Raw genomic sequence first — 23,526 nt, 5'->3', positions numbered from 1 at the left:
GTTAAAGGAGGATGAATAATGAAAAGTGGAAGAATACAACCCTAAAGTGTAGATAATTTCCCCTTCAGAAACGTATAAAGTTTGTAAAACCTACTTGGTGAGGACTTGTACATAAGAATCCTTCCTCAGACAGGTGAATGTGTCCTGTGGTGCCAGTATGACAAGGTTACGCAGGAAGTGACAGACGGACGACACAAGGGACGGTGTGGCTATACTCTGGTACTCCAGCTGTTCCCCTGTCAGGGTACTACTGCTACTGTTGGCTGTGCCGGGCTCTACAGGATAATACACAATGCTAACGCTGACTTCTTATTGACTAATTACTTATACATAGATGGTAAATCCATACAGAATTTAAGCAATTTTACAATAAAATATTTCTGATACAGAAATTCAGGCACTTAAACATTTTTATAAACAGAATTTTGAATGTAATATTGACCTTATTTAACTTTGATGGATAGAATTCTTAATCTCAACCATAACATTGAGCAGACTAAAGCCTATATGTTTAATTTGAGAGTTTGTAATTAGGTGGATGATCTAACCTATGGTGGAGTGGCGCGTCTTACTGCTGCTGGAGACTGAAGTCTGATGGATACGTCCTCTCGACTTGGACCTCAGCTGTAAACAGATATTGTATTAATGTCTCCTTATCAATGGTACTGGTCGGCAACCAATTCTCGCCAAGTACTCATTCTCGCTATGGCATGTGTATTTGTTTGGTTGCACACTAATTTTAATTAATAGCCATCTTCTGATAGAAGACACATGCAGGTTTCTGAAAAGTATTGCTTGAAAATTTGGGTTTAATCATACAAATACAGAACACACTTTAATCAAATACATCAGATGATTCTAACACAGTAGAATCGAATACTGACATTGTATCAAATACATTTTATGGTCCTGTCCTTATATAATATACAAAATATTACAATCTTGTGTTGAACATTGAGACATCACACTGTCTAAGATAAAATATTGATCCTGACAGTGTGACCAATCGACACTATTGGTAATAATTGACTGGACACTACTAAAATATGTATTCAATTAGCATGGAAGAAAACTCAAGTCAAATTCATATCCATGTAAATATATGACAAATGTTCAATCATAGAAATAAGTATTTTGTAGTCCCGCCGACTTTGACTATCCTTGATTTATTGTATACAAATGTGATAGCTAGAATGGGTACTTGGCGAGCACTGGTCCCTGACCAGTAGATATAATGTATCCACAGTATGACTGACCAGTAGATATAATGTATCCACAGTATGACTGACCAGTAGATATAATGTATCCACAGTATGACTGACCAGTAGATATAATGTATCCATGGTATGACTGACCAGTAGATATAATGTATCCACAGTATGACTGACCAGTAGATATAATGTATCCACAGTATGACTGACCAGTAAATATAATGTATCCACAGTATGACTGACCAGTAGATATAATGTATCCACAGTATGACTGACCAGTAGATATAATGTATCCACAGTATGACTGACCAGTAGATATAATGTATCCACAGTATGACTGACCAGTAGATATAATGTATCCACAGTATGACTGACCAGTAGATATAATGTATCCACAGTATGACTGACCAGTAGATATAATGTATCCACAGTATGTCTGACCAGAAGATATAATGTATCCACAGTATGACTGACCAGTAGATATAATGTATCCACAGTATGACTGACCAGTAGATATAATGTATCCACAGTATGACTGACCAGAAGATATAATGAATCCACAGTATGACTGACCAGTAGATATAATGTATCCACAGTATGACTGACCAGTAGATATAATGTATCCACAGTATGACTGACCAGTAGATATAATGTATCCACAGTATGACTGACCAGTAGATATAATGTATCCACAGTATGACTGACCAGTAGATATAATGTATCCACAGTATGACTGACCAGCAGATATAATGTATCCATGGTATGACTGACCAGTAGATATAATGTATCCACAGTATGACTGACCAGTAGATATAATGTATCCACAGTATGACTGACCAGTAGATATAATGTATCCACAGTATGACTGACCAGTAGATATAATGTATCCACAGTATGACTGACTAGTAGATATAATGTATCCACAGTATGACTGACCAGTAGATATAATGTATCCACAGTATGACTGACCACTATAGCTTGTATTAAAGTTGTCCTCACCTGATTGCTGCCTGAGGTACTCTGAAGACCATCAGTTCCAAACTCAGCTGAAAAGTAAACATAATTCATTTTTACAAAGTCAACATTTAAAATATGTACAAAATGAAAATCTGTGACATAAGGACACTAAAATCTAATTGATATAAATTCTGATCCTGGAGACTGGGACCTTGACCTTTAATCCTATAAGATGATGACCTTGACTTTCGTCTCTGTAAGGCAGTAGTCTTGACCTTTTACTACCTTGACCTTTGACACACTACATAGCTATGTACAGAAGAATGTTGATTCTGACCCTCTGGTGACCTTGAGGTGACCTTGACATTTGGTGTATTACATACCTACTGTAGAGAGTGTTGAGTCTGACCCTGAAGTGGACAGATGGCTGACCGGTACCTCTAGAGCACTGACCGGCTGGATAGTAGGCTGGGCGTAGAAGTTACACAACAAGACGAGCATCTCGTGGTAAAACTGGCTGTGATGTATCAGGGCCAACAGAGCAGTGAGGCCAACCAGGGACACCTTGTTGACAAGATCAAATACTTATTTTAAAATTGTAAATAGATAACAAACCTGATGATATAGTTGGTGGGGAGTAATTTGATATTCAAATATTTCTTTCCCAAGTGTAGCCAACTAGCAACCAAAGATGCCTGGTGTTCAAAAGGTAATTAGGTTAATCACAGTTTATGAAAATGTTTGTTTGTAAAACTAACTGGGCAAAACTTGAGGGACCATTCGAAAGTTCATCATTCTTAAAGATGCTCCACCGCCGACAGAGCATAAATGATATTCATCATTTGAACAATAATTGGTGTTTAATCATGTATGTATATGTCTAATTATCACACAAAATATATGAAATAATTTATTTTGCTTTTGGTGCATGCACAATTAGTATTTCATTCCATATAGGATATAGTGACATAGAATTCTTTCGGGATGCAATTAATTATTTTTTATATTTTCAACTTAAAGTAAAATTAGAAGCTCAAAATTTTCAATGGTGGTAATGGTGTAAAGTAAGTAACTTTTGTAACTGAAGAAAAATACCTTATCATTTGCTCCAGTTTTCAATAGTGAAAAAATACAATTTTGTCAGCGGTGGAGCATCTTTAACTTGCTGATGTTAGAGAAGATACATGTGAAATGAAATGGAAATTGATGTGATTAAGCTACCAGAATTACATCTTTTGAACAACTGGACTCGGGTGGTAAACATGGGATTAATGATTGTCTTTCCTTGAAGCACTATTAAATGGGCACAAGTTTCTGCTATCACAAGGGAACATAATATAAATATAACAGTAGATGCACTAACCATAGTAAGCACAATATACATGTATAGAGTGGTAACCATCCTTTGTTAAATGACCTTGATATACATCTATATAGCAGATTATATGACATTAACAAAGAACAGTTTCTCATCCTACTTAATACAAATTGAACTTCGTAACATGTGTCCTCAGTAAATGGTTAACAATTAGATATGCAGTGTTTACCTCAAATTCTGTGTCTGTGACGATTGGCCCTTGCCACACATTCTGTTCCAGCTCAACGCTGCCACATGGCATCGTCTGTGATGTCATGTTCACCAGGAGCAATGCTGCCTGCTGACGAACCATGCTGCATTCTGCTTGATCCAGAAGTATGCTGAACGCTGCTCCCCAAATGCCCCCTGGGATATGTTTACAGTGGGATGTCATAACGATACGACCTGATTCTGTAGAGGTGAGTGCGACAGCTATACCGAGTCCAGCAGCCCTGACCTGTCATAGATACATTTAGTGTGTATAATACCGTAATTTGGGATAATTAATTAATTTTGCCATTTTAGCACTCGACATGGTCTCATGTTAAAACTGAAATTCATTATCTTATCTACAGTAGATTCATGAAAAATGACATTCTATCCCCTAAATATAATTTTCAGTCATAATTATACTATAAATACAACATCTATGAACATCTTTGATAAAAACATCAATTTTACCATTGAATAAACATATATACAGGTGCATGTAACTGTATGTGCAATTACCAGATCTTTACATGAATCTCACCAGGAACAAAAACATTTATCTTGGGTTTAATTCCAGAGCTCACTGATGGTAGGTAGAGTTTGGGACCAGACCCTAAATATCATTTGACTTATGACTATCACATGCTCACCTCTGGGTCTCTGTATGCCCATAATGTTAACATCCATACAAGGCCCGAGTCTCCTGCTGCTACACTACGGGACGGGTCAGACTTCTGCTGCTGGTGAGACCAAAGTCTTGCCCAATTCTGTCAAATATACACAAATTATCTCCCTGTAAAATATACACACATCATCACACTGTCAAATATACACACATTATCTCCATCAAATAATACACACATTACCTCCCGTCACTCAGCAGTTCTATCAAATATACACACATTACCTCCCGTCACTCAGCAGTTCTATCAAATATACACACATCATGATCATCTCCATCAAATATACACACACTGTATCTTTTACTGTGTTTAGTGATTCCATACACAAATTTTCTACAATTTTTGACAAATGTATGCATTTAATTATGTTATATACCCGTAATGTTAATCTAAGTATGTAACCAATGAAAACTATTTTAATGAATACACTTTATAATAAACTTATCGATTATTTTCTGCAATAAGTATACAAGTTGTTACCTTGTCGTCAGAGTATGTGGCCATCTCGTGTGCCAGGTGTCGCAGACAGAGTGTAGCAGACTTTGTGACACCCTTTCCCATGTAGGACATTGATGTTCCACCACGTCCAATGTGAAAGGCAGATACAACCTAAATAAGTCAATGTCAAAATGTTTCAGTGATGTATTCTGAATTACTCAAAGGATGTTGATAGGGCATGTTTACTGTGAAAGCTATGGTGAAATTCCACAAGCTTTTGTAATTTGAATCTGGAGATGCCATTTAAACTGTCAGTTATGAATAATATAAACTTTTGCGATATAAATTTAGGAATGCCCTCCGTCAAGTTTAACTAAACTGAAAATGAGTCATTTCTGCAGAGCAAATCAAAATTGGGCTTTAGGTATAAATGATAATGCAAACTGTATAATAAATAAACCTACCTCCAGTAAACAATGGAGGACCTGTGAACACAGTGCCCCACTGTCTAACTCAGTACTCTCATGACTCCAGCCTGGCCTAGAACACAAGACAAACTTTCCATGACTTTACTAATTCACAAAAACTTTCACAAGGGTTCAGACTCATGTTGAATTATTTTATTCTCCTTAATGTATGAATAAGTAAGAGTTTTGTGTAATTGTTTGTCTTTGTCTATTTCATTTTCACAACATTCCAATAGTTACTTTCATCCTCAAAAATATCATATCTATTGAAATTTTTTTTCTTAAAGATACTCCACAGCTGACAAATGGTTATTTTTCACTATCAAAAACAGGAGCAGATGATTTAGTATTTTTCTTCAGTTTCAGAAGTTACTTATTTTACATCATTATTACCACCATTGAAAAGTTTAAGCTTCTTATTTTACTTCAAGTTAAAAATATAGAAAAAAAAATGAATTGCATCTCAAAAAAATTCTGTGGCACTATATCCTATATGGAATGAAGTACTGATTGTGTATTCACCAAAAACAAAATAATTTATTTTATATCATTTTTTGTGTTAATTAGACATACATAAACACGATTTAACACCAATTACTGTTCAAATGATGAGTATCATTTATGCTCTGTCAACGGTGGAGCATCTTTAACATTTGCATGGAATGATACTTCCTCAGTAAACAAATGATAAGTCTGCTGACAAATCATTCCATGTAAAAGTAAAAATTCTAGCAGCATTTAATACTATTATTTGATACAGAATCTAAAAAGCTTGAGCTAACCTGGCAGTGATGTGCATCAGACATTGAAGAGTTCCTTCAAGGGAGGCAAGATTGTAGAAATGAGGGGCGTCCGTCACATTGAGGCGCTGAATCAGTTGATGGGATAGGTCTCCTCTCAGCTGCTGAATCTTCAGTCTAGGTAACAAACCAATAGCAAGCTACAATATACTGGGGTTTACTGATTATCAAATAATCAATCACAATCCATAGGGTAACAAATCACTAGGGGACACTAGTGTGGGGTTTATTGATTATAATAATTGTTGTGTGTGTGAATGTCTATATGTTTTGGGAGGCTATGGTATGTTTGTGTTGTGTGTGTGAATGTCTATATGTTTTGGGAGGCTGTGGTATGTTTGTGTTGAGTGTGTGAATGTCTATATGTTTTGGGAGGCTGTGGTATGTTTGTGTTGTGTGTGTGAATGTCTATATGTTTTGGGAGGCTGTGGTATATTTGTGCTGTGTGTGTGAATGTCTATATGTTTTGGGAGGCTGTGGTATATTAGTGTTGTGTGTGTGAATGTCTATATGTTTTGGGAGGCTGTGGTATATTAGTGTTGTGTGTGTGAATGTCTATATGTTTTGGGAGGCTGTGGTATGTTTATGTTGTGTGTTTGAATGTCTATATGTTTTGGGAGGCTGTGGTATGTTTGTGTTGTGTGTGTGTGTGTGAATGTCTATATGTTTTGGGAGGCTATGGTATGTTTGTGTTGTGTGTGTGTGTGTGAATGTCTATATGTTTTGGGAGGCTGTGGTATGTTTGTGTTGTGTGTGTGTGAATGTCTATATGTTTTGGGAGGCTATGGTATGTTTGTGTTGTGTGTGTGTGTGAATGTCTATATGTTTTGGGAGGCTGTGGTATGTTTGTGTTGTGTGTGTGTGTGAATGTCTATATGTTTTGGGAGGCTATGGTATGTTTGTGTTGTGTGTGTGTGTGAATGTCTATATGTTTTGGGAGGCTGTGGTATGTTTGTGTTGTGTGTGTGTGTGAATGTCTATATGTTTTGGGAGGCTGTGGTATGTTTGTGTTGTGTGTGTGTGTGAATGTCTATATGTTTTGGGAGGCTGTGGTATGTTTGTGTTGTGTGTGTGAATGTCTATATGTTTTGGGAGGCTGTGGTATGTTTGTGTTGTGTGTGTGAATGTCTATATGTTTTGGGAGGCTATGGTATGTTTGTGTTGTGTGTGTGAATGTCTATATGTTTTGGGAGGCTGTGGTATGTTTGTGTTGTGTGTGTGTGAATGTCTATATGTTTTGGAAGGCTGTGGCATGTTAGTGTTGTGTGTGTGTGAATGGCTATATGTTTTGGGAGGCTGTGGTATGTTTGTGTTGTGTGTGTGAATGTATATATGTTTTGGGAGGCTGTGGTATGTTTGTGTTGTGTGTGTGTGAATGTCTATATGTTTTGGGAGGCTGTGGTATGTTTGTGTTGTGTGTGTGAATGTATATATGTTTTGGGAGGCTGTGGTATGTTTGTGTTGTGTGTGTGAATGTATATATGTTTTGGGAGGCTGTGGTATTTGTTTGTGTTGTGTGTGTGTGTGAATGTCTATATGTTTTGGGAGGCTGTGGTATGTTTGTGTTGTATGTGTGTGAATGTCTATATGTTTTGGGAGGCTGTGGTATGTTTGTGTTGTGTGTGTGTGAATGTCTTTATGTTTTGGGAGGCTGTGGTATGTTTATGTTGTGTGTGTGAATGTCTATATGTTTTGGGAGGCTGTGGTATGTTTGTGTTGTGTGTGTGTGAATGTCTATATGTTTTGGGAGGCTGTGGTATGTTTGTGTTGTGTGTGTGAATGTCTATATGTTTTGGGAGGCTGTGGTATGTTTGTGTTGTGTGTGTGTGAATGTCTATATGTTTTGGGAGGCTGTGGTATGTTTATGTTGTGTGTGTGAATGTCTATATGTTTTGGGAGGCTGTGGTATATTTGTGTTGAGTGTGAATGTATATATGTTTTGGGAGGCTGTGGTATGTTTGTGTTGTGTGTGTGTGAATGTCTATATGTTTTGGGAGGCTGTGGTATGTTTGTGTTGTGTGTGTGTGAATGTCTATATGTTTTGGGAGGCTGTGGTATGTTTATGTTGTGTGTTTGAATGTCTATATGTTTTGGGAGGCTGTGGTATATTTGTGTTGAGTGTGTGAATGTCTATATGTTTTGGGAGGCTGTGGTATGTTTATGGTGTGTGTGTGTGAATGTCTATATGTTTTGGGAGGCTGTGGTATATTTGTGTTGTATGTGTGTGAATGTCTATATGTTTTGGGAGGCTGTGGTATATTTGTGTTGAGTGTGTGAATGTCTATATGTTTTGGGAGGCTGTGGTATGTTTGTGTTGTGTGTGTGAATGTCTATATGTTTGTGGAGGCTGTGGTATGTTTGTGTTGTGTGTGTGAATGTCTATATGTTTCGGGAGGCTGTGGTATATTTGTGTTGAGTGTGTGAATGTCTATATGTTTTGGGAGGCTGTGGTATGTTTGTGTTGTGTGTATGTGAATGTCTATATGTTTTGGGAGGCTGTGGTATGTTTGTGTTGTGTGTGTGAATGTCTATATGTTTTGGGAGGCTGTGGTATGTTTGTGTTGTGTGTGTGTGAATGTCTATATGTTTTGGGAGGCTGTGGTATGTTTATGTTGTGTGTGTGAATGTCTATATGTTTTGGGAGGCTGTGGTATATTTGTGTTGAGTGTGAATGTATATATGTTTTGGGAGGCTGTGGTATGTTTGTGTTGTGTGTGTGTGAATGTCTATATGTTTTGGGAGGCTGTGGTATGTTTATGTTGTGTGTGTGAATGTCTATATGTTTTGGGAGGCTGTGGTATATTTGTGTTGAGTGTGAATGTATATATGTTTTGGGAGGCTGTGGTATGTTTGTGTTGTGTGTGTGTGAATGTCTATATGTTTTGGGAGGCTGTGGTATGTTTATGTTGTGTGTTTGAATGTCTATATGTTTTGGGAGGCTGTGGTATATTTGTGTTGAGTGTGTGAATGTCTATATGTTTTGGGAGGCTGTGGTATGTTTATGGTGTGTGTGTGTGAATGTCTATATGTTTTGGGAGGCTGTGGTATATTTGTGTTGTGTGTGTGTGAATGTCTATATGTTTTGGGAGGCTGTGGTATATTTGTGTTGAGTGTGTGAATGTCTATATGTTTTGGGAGGCTGTGGTATGTTTGTGTTGTGTGTGTGAATGTCTATATGTTTGTGGAGGCTGTGGTATGTTTGTGTTGTGTGTGTGAATGTCTATATGTTTTGGGAGGCTGTGGTATATTTGTGTTGAGTGTGTGAATGTCTATATGTTTTGGGAGGCTGTGGTATGTTTGTGTTGAGTGTGTGAATGTCTATATGTTTTGGGAGGCTGTGGTATATTTGTGTTGTGTGGGTGAATGTCTATATGTTTTTGGAGGCTGTGGTATGTTTGTGTTGTGTGTGTTGTGTGTTGTGTGTGTGAATGTCTATATGTTTTGGGAGGCTGAGGTTTATTTGTGCTGTGTGTGTGAATGTCTATATGTTTTGGGAGGCTGTGGTATGTTTATGTTGTGTGTGTGAATGTCTATATGTTTTGGGAGGCTGTGGTATATTTGTGCTGTGTGTGTGAATGTCTATATGTTTTGGGAGGCTGTGGTATATTTGTGTTGAGTGTGTGAATGTCTATATGTTTTGGGAGGCTGTGGTATATTTGTGTTGAGTGTGTGAATGTCTATATGTTTTGGGAGGCTGTGGTATGTCTGTGTTGTGTGTGTGTGAATGTCTATATGTTTTGGGAGGCTGTGGTATGTTTGGGTTGTGTGTGTGTGAATGTCTATATGTTTTGGGAGGCTGTGGTATATTAGTGTTGTGTGTGTGAATGTCTATATGTTTTGGGAGGCTGTGGTATGTTTGTGTTGTGTGTGTGTGAATGTCTATATGTTTTGGGAGGCTGTGGTATGTTTATGTTGTGTGTGTGTGAATGTCTGTATGATTTGGAAGGCTGTGGTATATTTGTGTTGTGTGTGTGTGAATGTCTGTATGTTTTGGGAGGCTGTGGTATATTAGTGTTGTGTGTGAATGTCTATATGTTTTGGGAGGCTGTGGTATGTTTGTGTTGTGTGTGTGTGTGAATGTCTATATGTTTTGGGAGGCTGTGGTATATTAGTGTTGTGTGTGTGAATGTTTATATGTTTTGGGAGGCTGTGGTATATTTGTGTTGAGTGTGTGAATGTCTATATGTTTTGGGAGGCTGTGGTATGTTTGTGTTGTGTGTGTGAATGTCTATATGTTTTGGGAGGCTGTGGTATATTTGTGCTGTGTGTGTGAATGTCTATATATTTTGGGAGGCTGTGGTATATTAGTGTTGTGTGTGTGAATGTCTATATGTTTTGGGAGGCTGTGGTATATTAGTGTTGTGTGTGTGAATGTCTATATGTTTTGGGAGGCTGTGGTATGTTTGTGTTGTGTGTGTGAATGTCTATATGTTTTGGGAGGCTGTGGTATATTTGTGCTGTGTGTGTGAATGTCTATATGTTTTGGGAGGCTGTGGTATGTTTGTGTTGTGTGTGTGTGAATGTCTATATGTTTTGGGAGGCTGTGGTATATTTGTGTTGAGTGTGTGAATGTCTATATGTTTTGGGAGGCTGTGGTATATTTGTGTTGTGTGTTTGAATGTCTATATGTTTTTGGAGGCTGTGGTATGTTTGTGTTGTGTGTGTGAATGTCTATATGTTTTGGGAGGCTGTGGTATATTTGTGCTGTGTGTGTGAATGTCTATATGTTTTGGGAGGCTGTGGTATGTTTATGTTGTGTGTGTGAATTTCTATATGTTTTGGGAGGCTGTGGTATATTTGTGCTGTGTGTGTGAATGTCTATATGTTTTGGGAGGCTGTGGTATGTTTGTGTTGTTTGTGTGTGAATGTCTATATGTTTTGGGAGGCTGTGGTATGTTTATGTTGAGTGTGTGAATGTATATATGTTTGTGGAGGCTGTGGTATATTAGTGTTGTGTGTGTGAATGTCTATATGTTTTGGGAGGCTGTGGCATGTTTGTGTTGAGTGTGTGAATGTCTATATGTTTTGGGAGGCTGTGGTATGTTTGTGTTGTGTGTGTGTGTGAATGTCTATATGTTTTGGGAGGCTGTGGTATATTAGTGTTGTGTGTGTGAATGTCTATATGTTTTGGGAGGCTGTGGTATGTTTGTGTTGAGTGTGTGAATGTCTATATGTTTTGGGAGGCTGTGGTATGTTTATGTTGTGTGTGTGAATGTCTATATGTTTTGGGAGGCTGTGGTATATTAGTGTTGTGTGTGTGAATGTCTATATGTTTTGGGAGGCTGTGGTATGTTTATGTTGTGTGTGTGAATGTCTATATGTTTGTGGAGGCTGTGGTATGTTTGTGTTGTGTGTGTGAATGTCTATATGTTTTGGGAGGCTGTGGTATATTTGTGTTGAGTGTGTGAATGTCTATATGTTTTGGGAGGCTGTGGTATATTTGTGTTGAGTGTGTGAATGTATATATGTTTGTGGAGGCTGTGGCATACTTGTGGTGCCTCTCCATATAACAGTGGAACTTCTATCCTTTTTATAGTGCTATCTCACAGAAGTCTGCTGCCAGAGACACTGAACACCACATCCCACGTGCCTTGTTACATTATACTGACAACGGGCGAACCAGTCATCCTAATCTCTGTATGCTGAAGCAGAAACTACCACTTTATATATTCATGTACTATGGTGTGTCTCGGCCACAGGACAGAACCCAGATCCCTACTCGCTAAACAAAAGGCCAAAAGTGAGGTGGTGTCAAGGGAAATATTAGGAAAAAGAAAGTTACTTTGGAAGAAGAGAAAAGAGTAAGTTATCTGTTACAATCATACAGGAGGGGGGCAGCAGACACAATTACCTGCTGGTACTACACATTGAAGACCCTGGACCAAGATCTCAGCTGGTTCCTTAATAGGATCTGTGTAACCATACTACATTCAATTGACTTTTTTTAACCATTTTTTTAATAAGGGGGTTTCAAGATCCCAAAATGATGTAGATAAAGTACAATTTACTGTCGATTAGCCCCACCTTCTGGTGCTCGTGACATCAAGAAACTCGAATGATAACTTCATAATCACCTGATGGTGGGATTAAACGACAGTAAATTGTACTTTACCCATGTTGTTTTGGGATTTCGGAACCCCAGTATTATACAATGATGCGACTGATTTTATTTCAACAAGGTTTGACTATATTGGGAACATGTTGGCCTACCTCCGACACAACAGGTATGGCAGATTGCTGTTGTAGGTCGCAATGAAGGCCAGCAACTCTTTATCCAGTGTCCTGTAAACAAAACAGAAAACTATCTTCAATCAAAGACATTCATATGTACCAGGGTAAATTTTTCAGTCAGTTTGTATTTTGGTGCAGTTTTCAGTCAGCATTCAAACTGTGCAAATTCTTGTAGTGAGCATCAAATGAAATTATTCAAATGTAAAATATGCACTTGTTATATATTTGTGAGTGGGTATATTCACTGTGATTTAAATAAAGCAAAATAAACAACAAATGTCTATACCACATATAATTCCATCTGATGGAGTAGTAGAAGCTTACCTTTTAATGTTAACATTTTCTGGTACATCCCTGGCCTCGCCCTTCACTGAGGCCCTGTGGAGCAGACCAATCAGAGTGCCCGATGGTTGGTACAACATCTCCCCAAGCCATTGCAGAGTGTTATCTGGCACATTATTGGTCAATCTCAGAGCTATGCAAATGAACTTGAGTACCTCTTGTAATAGAGATTCATCGGCTGTTAAGGATGGAGTGACTTTCAGGAACCTTAAACATAGAATATTAACAAGTCTTCAGATACTGAACAGAAAAATTCAAACAAGTTTTAGGGATATGGTTGGACCTTCGGCAATCTGAAACACAAAGAATCGCCTTCAATGACCAAACTCAAAGATTTAACAAGTCTTAAGACAGTTGACAGCCCTTTTTGGAACTTTGAATATGGTGTTTTTATCAAAATCAGAAGCAGATAAATTAGTATTTTTCTTCAGTTACTAGTACTTACTGAACACCATTACCACCATTGAAAAGTTTGCACATGATTTATCCCTACACCACTGATACATTATCTGGGCCCATGAATACCATATGTTTCTAGTAATTTACACATGATTTATCCCTTTACCACTGATACATTATCTGGGCCCATGAATACCATATGTTTCTAGTAATTTACACATGATTTATCCCTTTACCACTGATACATTATCTGGGCCCATGAATACCATATGTTTCTAGTAATTTACACATGATTTATCCCTACACCACTGATACATTATCTGGGCCCATAAATACCACATGTTTCTAGTAATTTACACATGATTTATCCCTACACCACTGATACATTATCTGGGCCCATGAATACCATATGTTTCTAGTAATTTACACATGATTTATCCCTTTACCACTGATACATTATCTGGGCCCATGAATACCATATGTTTCTAGTAACTTACACATGATTTATCCCTACACCACTGATACATTATCTGGGCCCATGAATACCATGTTTCTAGTAATTTACACATGATTTGTCCCTTTACCACTGATACATTATCTGGGCCCATGAATATCATCATATGTTTCTAGTAATTTACACATGATTTGTCCCTTTACCACTGATACATTATCTGGGCCCATGAATACCATATGTTTCTAATACCATATGTTTCTAGTAATTTACACATGATTTATCCCTACACCACTGATACATTATCTGGGCCCATGAATACCATATGTTTCTAGTAATTTACACATGATTTATCCCTACACCACTGATACATTATCTGGGCCCATGAATACCATGTTTCTAGTAATTTACACATGATTTATCCCTTTACCACTGATACATTATCTGGGCCCATGAATACCATATGTTTCTAGTAATTTACACATGATTTATCCCTTTACCACTGATACATTATCTGGGCCCATGAATACCATATGTTTCTAGTAATTTACACATGATTTATCCCTACACCACTGACACATTATCTGGGCCCATAAATACCACATGTTTCTAGTAATTTACACATGATTTATCCCTACACCACTGATACATTATCTGGGCCCATGAATACCATATGTTTCTAGTAATTTACACATGATTTATCCCTACACCACTGATACATTATCTGGGCCCATGAATACCATATGTTTCTAGTAATTTACACATGATTTATCCCTACACCACTGATACATTATCTGGGCCCATGAATACCATATGTTTCTAGTAACTTACACATGATTTATCCCTACACCACTGATACATTATCTGGGCCCATGAATACCATATGTTTCTAGTAATTTACACATGATTTACACTTGAGACTTCGTCTCAGGTGACCTAAAAATGTTGATACCAAAAGATCCAAATAGTATTAAATGTCATCCAAAGCTACATTCTCCCAGCTATTACTTGTCTAGACCTGTTACAAATTACTATTGTTATATTGGTGGAAACACATTTTGTTTTATCAAAAGTCCTTGTTTTTCAATATTGTAATTGACTTATTCATTGTTTATTAGAAGTTGAACATCAAAATCTAAATACAAGTGATTAGGCCAAAAAAATAATATGTGTGTTTAGGATTACCCGACCGACCCTAATTTTTTACCCCTGATCCTTACTGATTTTTCCACTTTTCTACAAAAAAAAAAAATAAATAAATAAATAAAAAGTGTGGATTTCGATCTCGTACTCTGGTTGTAGCCATTATTTTAGAGTGAAAAACACAAAAAAAAAAGAAGAAAAAAAAATCCTAGCGACCTACCGACCCTACCGGTAATTTTTTTTTTGCAAATGTTACCCTAAACAGACATTTTTTTTTTAACCTTACTATCACTGACACTGTGCCATATGTGTGGAGACATCTAGCTTTGATAACATAACATACATGTTTAAAAGAACAGGGAAAATACACAATATCTTGTCAAGTGCCCAACTAGGAATCAAATTGGGTCTCTGGTGTGAAAAAGTAAGGCTCAGTCAAAGAAGCATGCTCCGTCAGCTGAGTGACAGAGACCGTATAGGGTATATGTTTTGTGGCTGAGATTTGGTAATTTTACTCCACTAATGCTTTTCTTTATTTTTCTAAGTGTCTCCTTTGTTTGATATGTAGACTGTAACATGATATGCTTTAGTCTGTATGCCATTTTATTTGTATGTCTATGAGTATGATATCATTCATGTATACATACACATGTAACCCAAGCCAAAAGGCATGCAGCTATCTCAATCAGAGCCGAAACATTTTTTGTTTACTTTTTTTTTTTTTTTTGGAGGTTACGTGTGTGTTAATTTTCAAATTCATTAATATTTCAATGTACACTTAAAGGTGATAAAAACAGATTTTAAATATGCTATTTTTGTGTTGATATTTGTTTATTGTGGTGCACTTTATGATTTCCAACAAAAAATACAGGTTGTATTTGATGTAATTTCAATAAAATGTGCTTGAAACGTAGTCCACAACGACCCTTGTCTAGAACGATCGCATCGCTTATCGCCCCTGATATCACCAGGTGGCCGTAGATTCGTGACGTCATCTGAGACCAACAGCTGTGACAAGAGCCGGTGTAGCAGCCAATTCTTTCCCCCCTGCTGAAAGTTTCCCGGGGAAAGAATCAGCTAGCTGAAAGTTTCCCCGGGGAAAGAATAGGCTAGCTGATTCTTTCCCCCCCTAGTTATTTTTTTCCCCCGGGGAAAGAATTAGCTAGCTGATTCTTTCCCCCCTCTCGATTTATTTCTAGGTGGGAAACTATTGGCAAGCTGATTCTTTCCCCCCTCTCGAACTTGTTCCTAGGTGGGAAACTATTGGCTAACTGATTCTTTCCCTCCTCTGGAATTATTTCAAGGGGGTGGGAAAGACTATTGGCTAGCTGATTACCCCCCCCCCCCCTCTTGATTAATTTTAGGGGGAAATATTGGGTAGCTGATGATGTCCCCATTTCCTGTCTCTTTATTTCTAGTTGGGAACTAATGGCTAGCTTGATTCTTTCCCCCCTCTCGAATTATTTTCAGAGGGGGGAAACTATTGGCTAGCTGATCCTTTCCCCAGTCTCAATTTATTTTTAGGGGGAAATATTGGCTAGCTGATTCTTTCCCCCACTTCGATTTATTTTTAGGGGGAAATATTGGCTAAATGATTGTTTCCCCTCTTCCCTCTATATTTATTTCTATAAGGGGGAAACTATTGGCTAGCTGATTCTTTCCCCCCTTCCCTGTCTATTTATTTCTATATGGGGGAAACTATTGACTAGCTGATTCTTTCCCCCCTTCACTGTATATTTATAAGGGGGGAAACTATTGGCTAGCTGATTCTTTCCCCCCTTCCCTGTCTATTTATTTCTATATGGGGGAAACTATTGACTAGCTGATTCTTTCCCCCCTTCCCTGTCTATTTATTTCTATATGGGGGAAACTATTGGCTAGCTGATTCTTTCCCCCCTTCACTGTATATTTATAAGGGGGGAAACTATTGGCTAGCTGATTCTTTCCCCCCTTCCCTGTATATTTATAAGGGGGGAAACTATTGGCTAGCTGATTCTTTCCCCCCTTCCCTGTCTATTTATTTCTATATGGGGGAAACTATTGACTAGCTGATTCTTTCCCCCCTTCACTGTATATTTATAAGGGGGGAAACTATTGGCTAGCTGATTCTTTCCCCCTTCCCTGTCTATTTATTTTTATATGGGGGAAACTATTGACTAGCTGATTATTTCCCCCTTCACTGTATATTTATAAGGGGGGAAACTATTGGCTAGCTGATTCTTTCCCCCTTCCCTGTCTATTTATTTCTATATGGGGGAAACTATTGGCTAGCTGATTCTTTCCCCCCTTCACTGTATATTTATAAGGGGGGAAACTATTGGCTAGCTGGTTCTTTCCCCCTTCCCTGTCTATTTATTTCTATATGGGGGAAACTATTGACTAGCTGATTCTTTCCCCCCTTCACTGTATATTTATAAGGGGGGAAACTATTGGCTAGCTGATTCTTTCCCCCTTCACTGTATATTTATAAGGGGGGAAACTATTGGCTAGCTGATTCTTTCCCCCCTTCACTGTATATTTATAAGGGGGGAAACTATTGGCTAGCTGATTCTTTCCCCCTTCCCTGTCTATTTATTTCTATATGGGGGAAACTATTGACTAGCTGATTCTTTCCCCCCTTCACTGTATATTTATAAGGGGGGAAACTATTGACTAGCTGATTCTTTCCCCCCTTCACTGTATATTTATAAGGGGGGAAACTATTGGCTAGCTGATTCTTTCCCCCCTTCACTGTATATTTATAAGGGGGGAATAATCAGCTAGCCAATAGTTTCCCCCACTAGATATAATCAAGAGGGGGGGATATATCAGCTAGCCAATAGTTTCCCCCCTAGATATAATCAAGAGGGGGGAAAGAATCAGCTAGTCAATGGTTTTCCCCCTAAAATTAATCAAGAGGGGGGAAAGAATCAGCTAGCTAATTCTTTCCCCGGGGGCTAATTCTTTCCCCGGGGATAAAAGTAATTAGGGGGGGAAAGAATCAGCTAGCCTATTCTTTCCCCGGGGGAAAAAATCAGCTAGCCAGTTTTTTCCCCGGGGAAGAAATCAGCTAGCCAATTCTTTCCCCGGGGAAACTATCAGAGGGGGAAAGAAATGGCTGCTACGGGAAAATTCAATGGGGCATGTTGCGGTATTGACGTTTATAGATATTTAAAACAGTCGCGCTACGTGCAGTTGCTATATTGATAAGAGGAAATGTATCCGTATATATAATATACAATCTATAACATACCCTGCTATAGTAAAAACGATCGTTTACTCATTCTAATCGTCACTGTTCTGGGCCATAAAATTGTTATATTCTTTAGGTCAAAAGTCATTTGACATCGTGTAGGCTACGGGTGTGTCAACTCAGGTTCGAGGAGGTTACGCTTGACTTTGACTGCAAATTAAAACTCTAAACATAAAAGATTATATCAACAAGAAGAAATATAAGTTTACAAGAAAATGGACCCAAACAACAATGACACTACATGCTTTAATGTACATACACATAATGTATATATTTATAAAAGTAGACCCCGCCACCCTTCATACCCTTTCTAAAACCCTATCATACCGCGACAAACGTGCCCCTTTCCCGCCTTATGTATGTACTACACACCTCTATTTCCTATTTGGAACTTAATCCTTCAGAACACCGCACAGAAAGAGTTAGGCTTATTTATTTTTTAAAGTTCTGTAATGAGTTTTACGGATTTATTCGACAAAATTTCGGGGCTTTCCGTGTACAGAAATAGAATAGCAGGTAATTAGTAACAATACACGCACGACCGATAAAAAAGACGGGACAAAACACAGATACTAGATACAATGACCAAATATGCATGACATGTACTCGTGGACAAGATATGCATGTTTAATAGTTCAACTAACACAGGGTCATGGAACAACATATTTCTTAAAAAACACAACCGCTTCATTATATTATCTAATTGTGCGCAGTTTTGGAAATAACAACCCTGTGAACCTTAAGCAAATTTTAAAAGTATACGAACAGTCCACAGGGAATTGAGAATTAGTTAGTTTATATCAATATGGACACACTAGATAGCCTATTGAACATTTTGAGACGATTTAGGGGTCTAGATAAAAATAAATCGGAAAAATTCGTATTCTACATATACGCAAATGTACTATGTAGAATATAACAGGAAATTAATGAGTATGCAAATTGGCCAAATTGGTGAGCATTGTGGTGTTTTGAGGGTTCGGGGAGACCCCCGGGAAAATATTACGATTTAGAATGGCTGAGATATGAGTTTCACGATGTATTTTGATAATTTGCGAGCGGCGAAGGCGCGATATTTTGGTGTTTGGGGGTCCGGAGGTCTCCCCCGAGAAGGAAAAAATATTACTATTTACAATGGCTGTGATGAGTTTTACGATGTATTTTGATGATTTAAAAGCGTTCTTAACATTGTAATTTTTCGATTTTAAATTACCTGCATTTAAATAATGATAATATTGTGAATGTCGTCATAACATTATGCTACCCTGCTCGATCTGAACATACCGGCTTCACACCATCGGCACATTGTTGTGTAACTCATAAGTACAAAGAAGTGTAACTCATAAGTACAAAGAAATGTAATAACGAATTAATTGTCTTGCTAAGATTTATACACATTTTTTGAAATACATGTAGTAGAATCACTAAAATGAAGTATGAAAACTGTACAAGAGGACCTTTTTTCTTTTAAATGCGCAGAACATTTCAGTCGACGAAAATGGGGGGCAAAACGACACAACAGATAAATGATTGTTTTTTCTTTTAATCTGCGTGTATTTTTTTTATGTCTCCGTATGTTTGTAACGCGTGATTTTTTTCATCAAAACGTAGGTCTAAAGAGGTGGGCCGCAATAATTGTCCATTTTCACTACGATCTTATTTTGGACATAAAATTACCGGTATGTACATATATCAAAACTCCCCGGTTAATTTTATGTGTAAACTATAAATTACATACATGCACAGTCGTATTACTACAGGGTGGACTGAATAGGAAAGTAATACTTATTCATTCGTGAAAAATGACGTTATGTAAACTTAACCCCTCACATGATACTCCACATGATATATGTATTGTACTCGACATTATTGACATCATCATTTACATATAGTGACGTCATTTTATAGGTTATGACGTCAATAATGTGTCATTATGTAGGGGATAAATCACGCTACCCAATAAGTCGAAATATAACATATTTTTCGCCGTGTGTATTTCCGTAAGTACTAAGACCTGTGGCTAAAATCCACATGCATGTTGACAGTTCCGCGATCGGCACACCGGCTTCCGGTAGTTGATTGTCTCAGATGACGTCACAACTCATCGGAACTCAAGGGAGGTAAGTCATAGAAAAAAATCTGTCGTCAAAAAGATGTGAAGATTGCTTTCATTAATTTTACTATTTAGAGACAAAATATAAGCAAATATCAAACTGATATATGTTTAAATAGGACATACAAATGTTTCTAGCCTATTATCTCATTTTCCATGTCCCTTCTGTTTTTATCACCTTTAAAATGAATTTTGTTTCGCCCAAGAATCATCTATCATCATTCATATCAACCTGACAAAGGAGAGAAATCCAAACCAAGAATTTTTATTAGTGAGAAGGATTTGTCACTCAGGGTTTTGGACAAATATGTTGCGAGCGCTTTTGTGTTTTTTGCACTGACCATGATGTTGGACGACGACTGATTTTCCTTTGATATCACCAGCACAACCTTTGATGTAGCTTGCAGGTTCCAGATTTACTGTTTTACTTTCTGAAGTGCGCCGTCATTTCATATGATATTGTATTTTTTTTCATTGAAAATTTAAGATATCTTGTCTAACTCTTCCGTGCTTAAACCATTAGACTAGACATCGTGAAATTTATTAAGCTTTACATTGGTGTTTCTTTTCTTGTGATATGATAAGACAAGTATTTGTTGAGAAAAATGATTTTTATTTTTGGTCCATAGGCGTCTTACATAGTGTTTTGTAGTGTAATGAGACAGTGACAAATCCTTCTCACTTAAAAATCCTTGTCCGAAAATATAGTAAGATTAATCAGACACCAGACAACTGGGAAACAGTCTACACCGTTTCTGAAACGCCAACTAGTTCTTTATCAATTTTAATCAAAAGTCTCATATTTCATCACTGTTGTGTTTTCCCTATACAGTATGTTTTCAAAGTATTTTACTTTTTTTCTTTGAATTTTCCTGATCTCATCGTTGCATAATTATCCGCTACCTACTTTTTGAGAAAACAGAGTTTTAATAGAAAACAAAACTTTTATTTTGTAATTTTGGTAAGAACAAAGGAGGAAATGATGTCATGAAAATTAAGCAGTGCACCAAAATAGGCCTAATGATATTTTGAAAACGAAGTATTAGAAAATATTGCAAATATTATGAGATGAAAAGTATGTCAAATTTACTAAAACTCCAGCAGAACCAAGTGAACTGTTACCCAAGTAAAAAAAGTATAGGCCAAATGAAAAGCAGACTAGGCTTGTCTAACGTTAGGCCCTAGTTTAATTTGTTTACTGTGTCTTATGCTATTTATAGACTTTGTTGTGTTATGACGTCAAGTGCCACGTATGATTACTAAGTGCTAGCTTTCTGATACAGGATATTAGTCTTACTGTGTAAGAAGGGTAAACATTTCACTTTTATGCATTTACCACTAATCTAAATAATGATTTTGCAAGATTAACGTGTTTTTTGTGTTAATTTTATGAGTCATAGTGTAACCATTGAACAACATGAATATGGCAAAACTTTCTACCATCGCTAGTATGTAAGCCTCCATAGCTCAGTGGTTAGAGCACTGGTCTTGTAAACCAGGGGTCGGGAGTTCGATCCTCCCTGGGGGCTGAAAATATTTTTCTTTTTTTTCTTCAATTTATAGCACGTTATCATATCAACTATTGAGCAACCATATGTTTTTTCAACCATTTTTATATAAAATTAATCAATTTATATTTTATTTAAATCAATACATGCAATAATAATAATTTACCAGTGTTTTTTAGGACTGGGAATTGGAAGGTCTTAAACGATACGATACATATTGACAATACACTGAAACAATACACGATACGTATTGACGACACAGTGGACCTCTTTTTCAAATTCAGCTGACCATTGTGTTCTGAATAATATGACAATAATAGACAATTTTGATAAAACATTCTATAACTTGGAAAAAATCTACCAAACATTTGATTCGAGTTAAGGCATTTCTAATCCATCTTGGTGATACGGATGCTTTAAACACTTCCCTTCGATTGAAATGCTCTTACTTGAATAATGTTTAGAATAAATTTTGTTTGGAATTTTCAATTGCTATAATGAAAACAGTAGGTTGAGTTGTTAAAACAAGACAGCGATATACAGCATGTTTGCATATCGAATTTGCGTATCCATATTCGATACGCTGCTAAAAACCGATACATATCGGTATATCAATATATTGCTCCAGCCCTAGTGTTTTTAGGTACATTTTAGGCCGAATAAAGGCCCCTTCTCCTAGAGGAATTTTGCTGTATTTTCCAAATTTTATGTAAATATTTTCCCAAATGAAGGAAAACTCTCTAAAATATTATACATGTTTCAAGAAAGATGCAATATAGTGTTTTCCCTGCTGAAAAGGTACAGGCCCCTGAAATCATTGATTAAGAAAATCACTTGCAATGTATACACAACTCAATAACACAAAATTTTGTGGATTTACTTATTGTACAGCTCTTCAAAATATCAAAGAAGAAATACTGGTAAAACATGTTCAATCATGTTCTAGTGACATTTTGTACCACAAGTATCAACAATTTTTATTTAATCACCATTTATTCTGTTTAATGTGTTTTGTGATTTTTCCTTCATTTTACTCACTTTTGCATTTTTTTAAATTGGAATTTATAACTACTTTCTGTAGTTTTCAAAATAAAAATTTGATACAAAGCTAAGAATGTTATTTAAGTGAAAGTAAATACCAGGTAATTATAGAACTTGAATCCTGATTAATGTTCTATGCCAAAAGTTGACTTTTATTTTACAATTCTATTTCGGTATAATTATTTCCAAACGAAATTGTTTGTCACTTGTGTAACACTAATAAACAATATTTGTTGTGAAGGTAATGAAATAGGAGACATTCACAAACTTAGAAGAACATATATGTAATGTAAATGTATTTATTTTAGTGCATTCAAGGTTCAGTGTAAAAGCAATCAAGAACAGGTTAACACAATGATGTGCAATTACCATAATTAGTTAAATAAAAGATACACAGAATATATATTTGTTTACAATAGTAAGCCAATTGATGCGATGGTAAATTATCCTCTACCATCACACTCATCTGTTTTAATGTATGGTATAGGTAGAAGATTGTTAAAATTTCGACCTTCAAAATACTGATGGATCGAAGCCTTTATGCACTGTAAAAGTTTTTGTTTTTATGCTTTATGTACATATCTGCATAATTCACTTATGTACATAAAGCATAAAAACATGCATAAGTCACTCTACAATTACAAATTACACTGGGAAATGAAATTGTAAACCAGAACTTGACCTCATTTTCTGACCCTATGTGCTCATTTCATTGCATTTGTATGCGTAAATATAATATTTTTGGCAGAACATACTGCCAAAATGCATTTAGTCCCCTAAACCTGCATATATTATCAGACTCTTTATTAATTTTTTTTTGTTCCTAATATAAAACCTTATAATATAGGCAGGTATAGTGGACTAAAATCCATTTTGAGCTCTTACTTGACTTTGTAAAATTAAAACCTATGCATTGTACGTATTGTAATTCTAAAAGGGCGGT

The 23,526-nt window shown here is 36.7% G+C and overlaps 1 protein-coding gene and 1 non-coding gene across 3 annotated transcripts in view; one reads left to right on the top strand and one right to left on the bottom strand.

The window, feature by feature from the left end:
• LOC138315111 (rotatin-like) overlaps positions 1-23,526 on the bottom strand; it is a 46,652-nt gene that overhangs the window by 6,694 nt on the left and 16,432 nt on the right. For both annotated transcript variants that reach the window (XM_069255855.1, XM_069255856.1), the window contains exons 25-35: positions 12,679-12,903; positions 12,334-12,405; positions 6,106-6,240; positions 5,321-5,396; positions 4,899-5,027; positions 4,386-4,502; positions 3,716-3,982; positions 2,552-2,732; positions 2,211-2,257; positions 549-624; positions 95-275 (exon numbers count right to left, since the gene is read on the bottom strand). In XM_069255855.1, the coding sequence (XP_069111956.1) occupies positions 95-275; positions 549-624; positions 2,211-2,257; positions 2,552-2,732; positions 3,716-3,982; positions 4,386-4,502; positions 4,899-5,027; positions 5,321-5,396; positions 6,106-6,240; positions 12,334-12,405; positions 12,679-12,903 (1,506 nt within the window). The remainder of the gene's footprint in view (positions 1-94; positions 276-548; positions 625-2,210; positions 2,258-2,551; positions 2,733-3,715; positions 3,983-4,385; positions 4,503-4,898; positions 5,028-5,320; positions 5,397-6,105; positions 6,241-12,333; positions 12,406-12,678; positions 12,904-23,526) is intronic.
• Trnat-ugu (transfer RNA threonine (anticodon UGU)) lies at positions 21,491-21,563 on the top strand. The gene has a single exon. It is a non-coding gene; the product is annotated as a tRNA-Thr (tRNA).

Source organism: Argopecten irradians, chromosome 2 (genome assembly GCF_041381155.1).
Source record: "Argopecten irradians isolate NY chromosome 2, Ai_NY, whole genome shotgun sequence".
Classification (NCBI taxonomy): domain Eukaryota; kingdom Metazoa; phylum Mollusca; class Bivalvia; order Pectinida; family Pectinidae; genus Argopecten; species Argopecten irradians.
The sequence above is the reverse complement of the archived record's forward strand: the minus strand, read 5'-3'. Positions and strand labels throughout refer to the sequence as shown.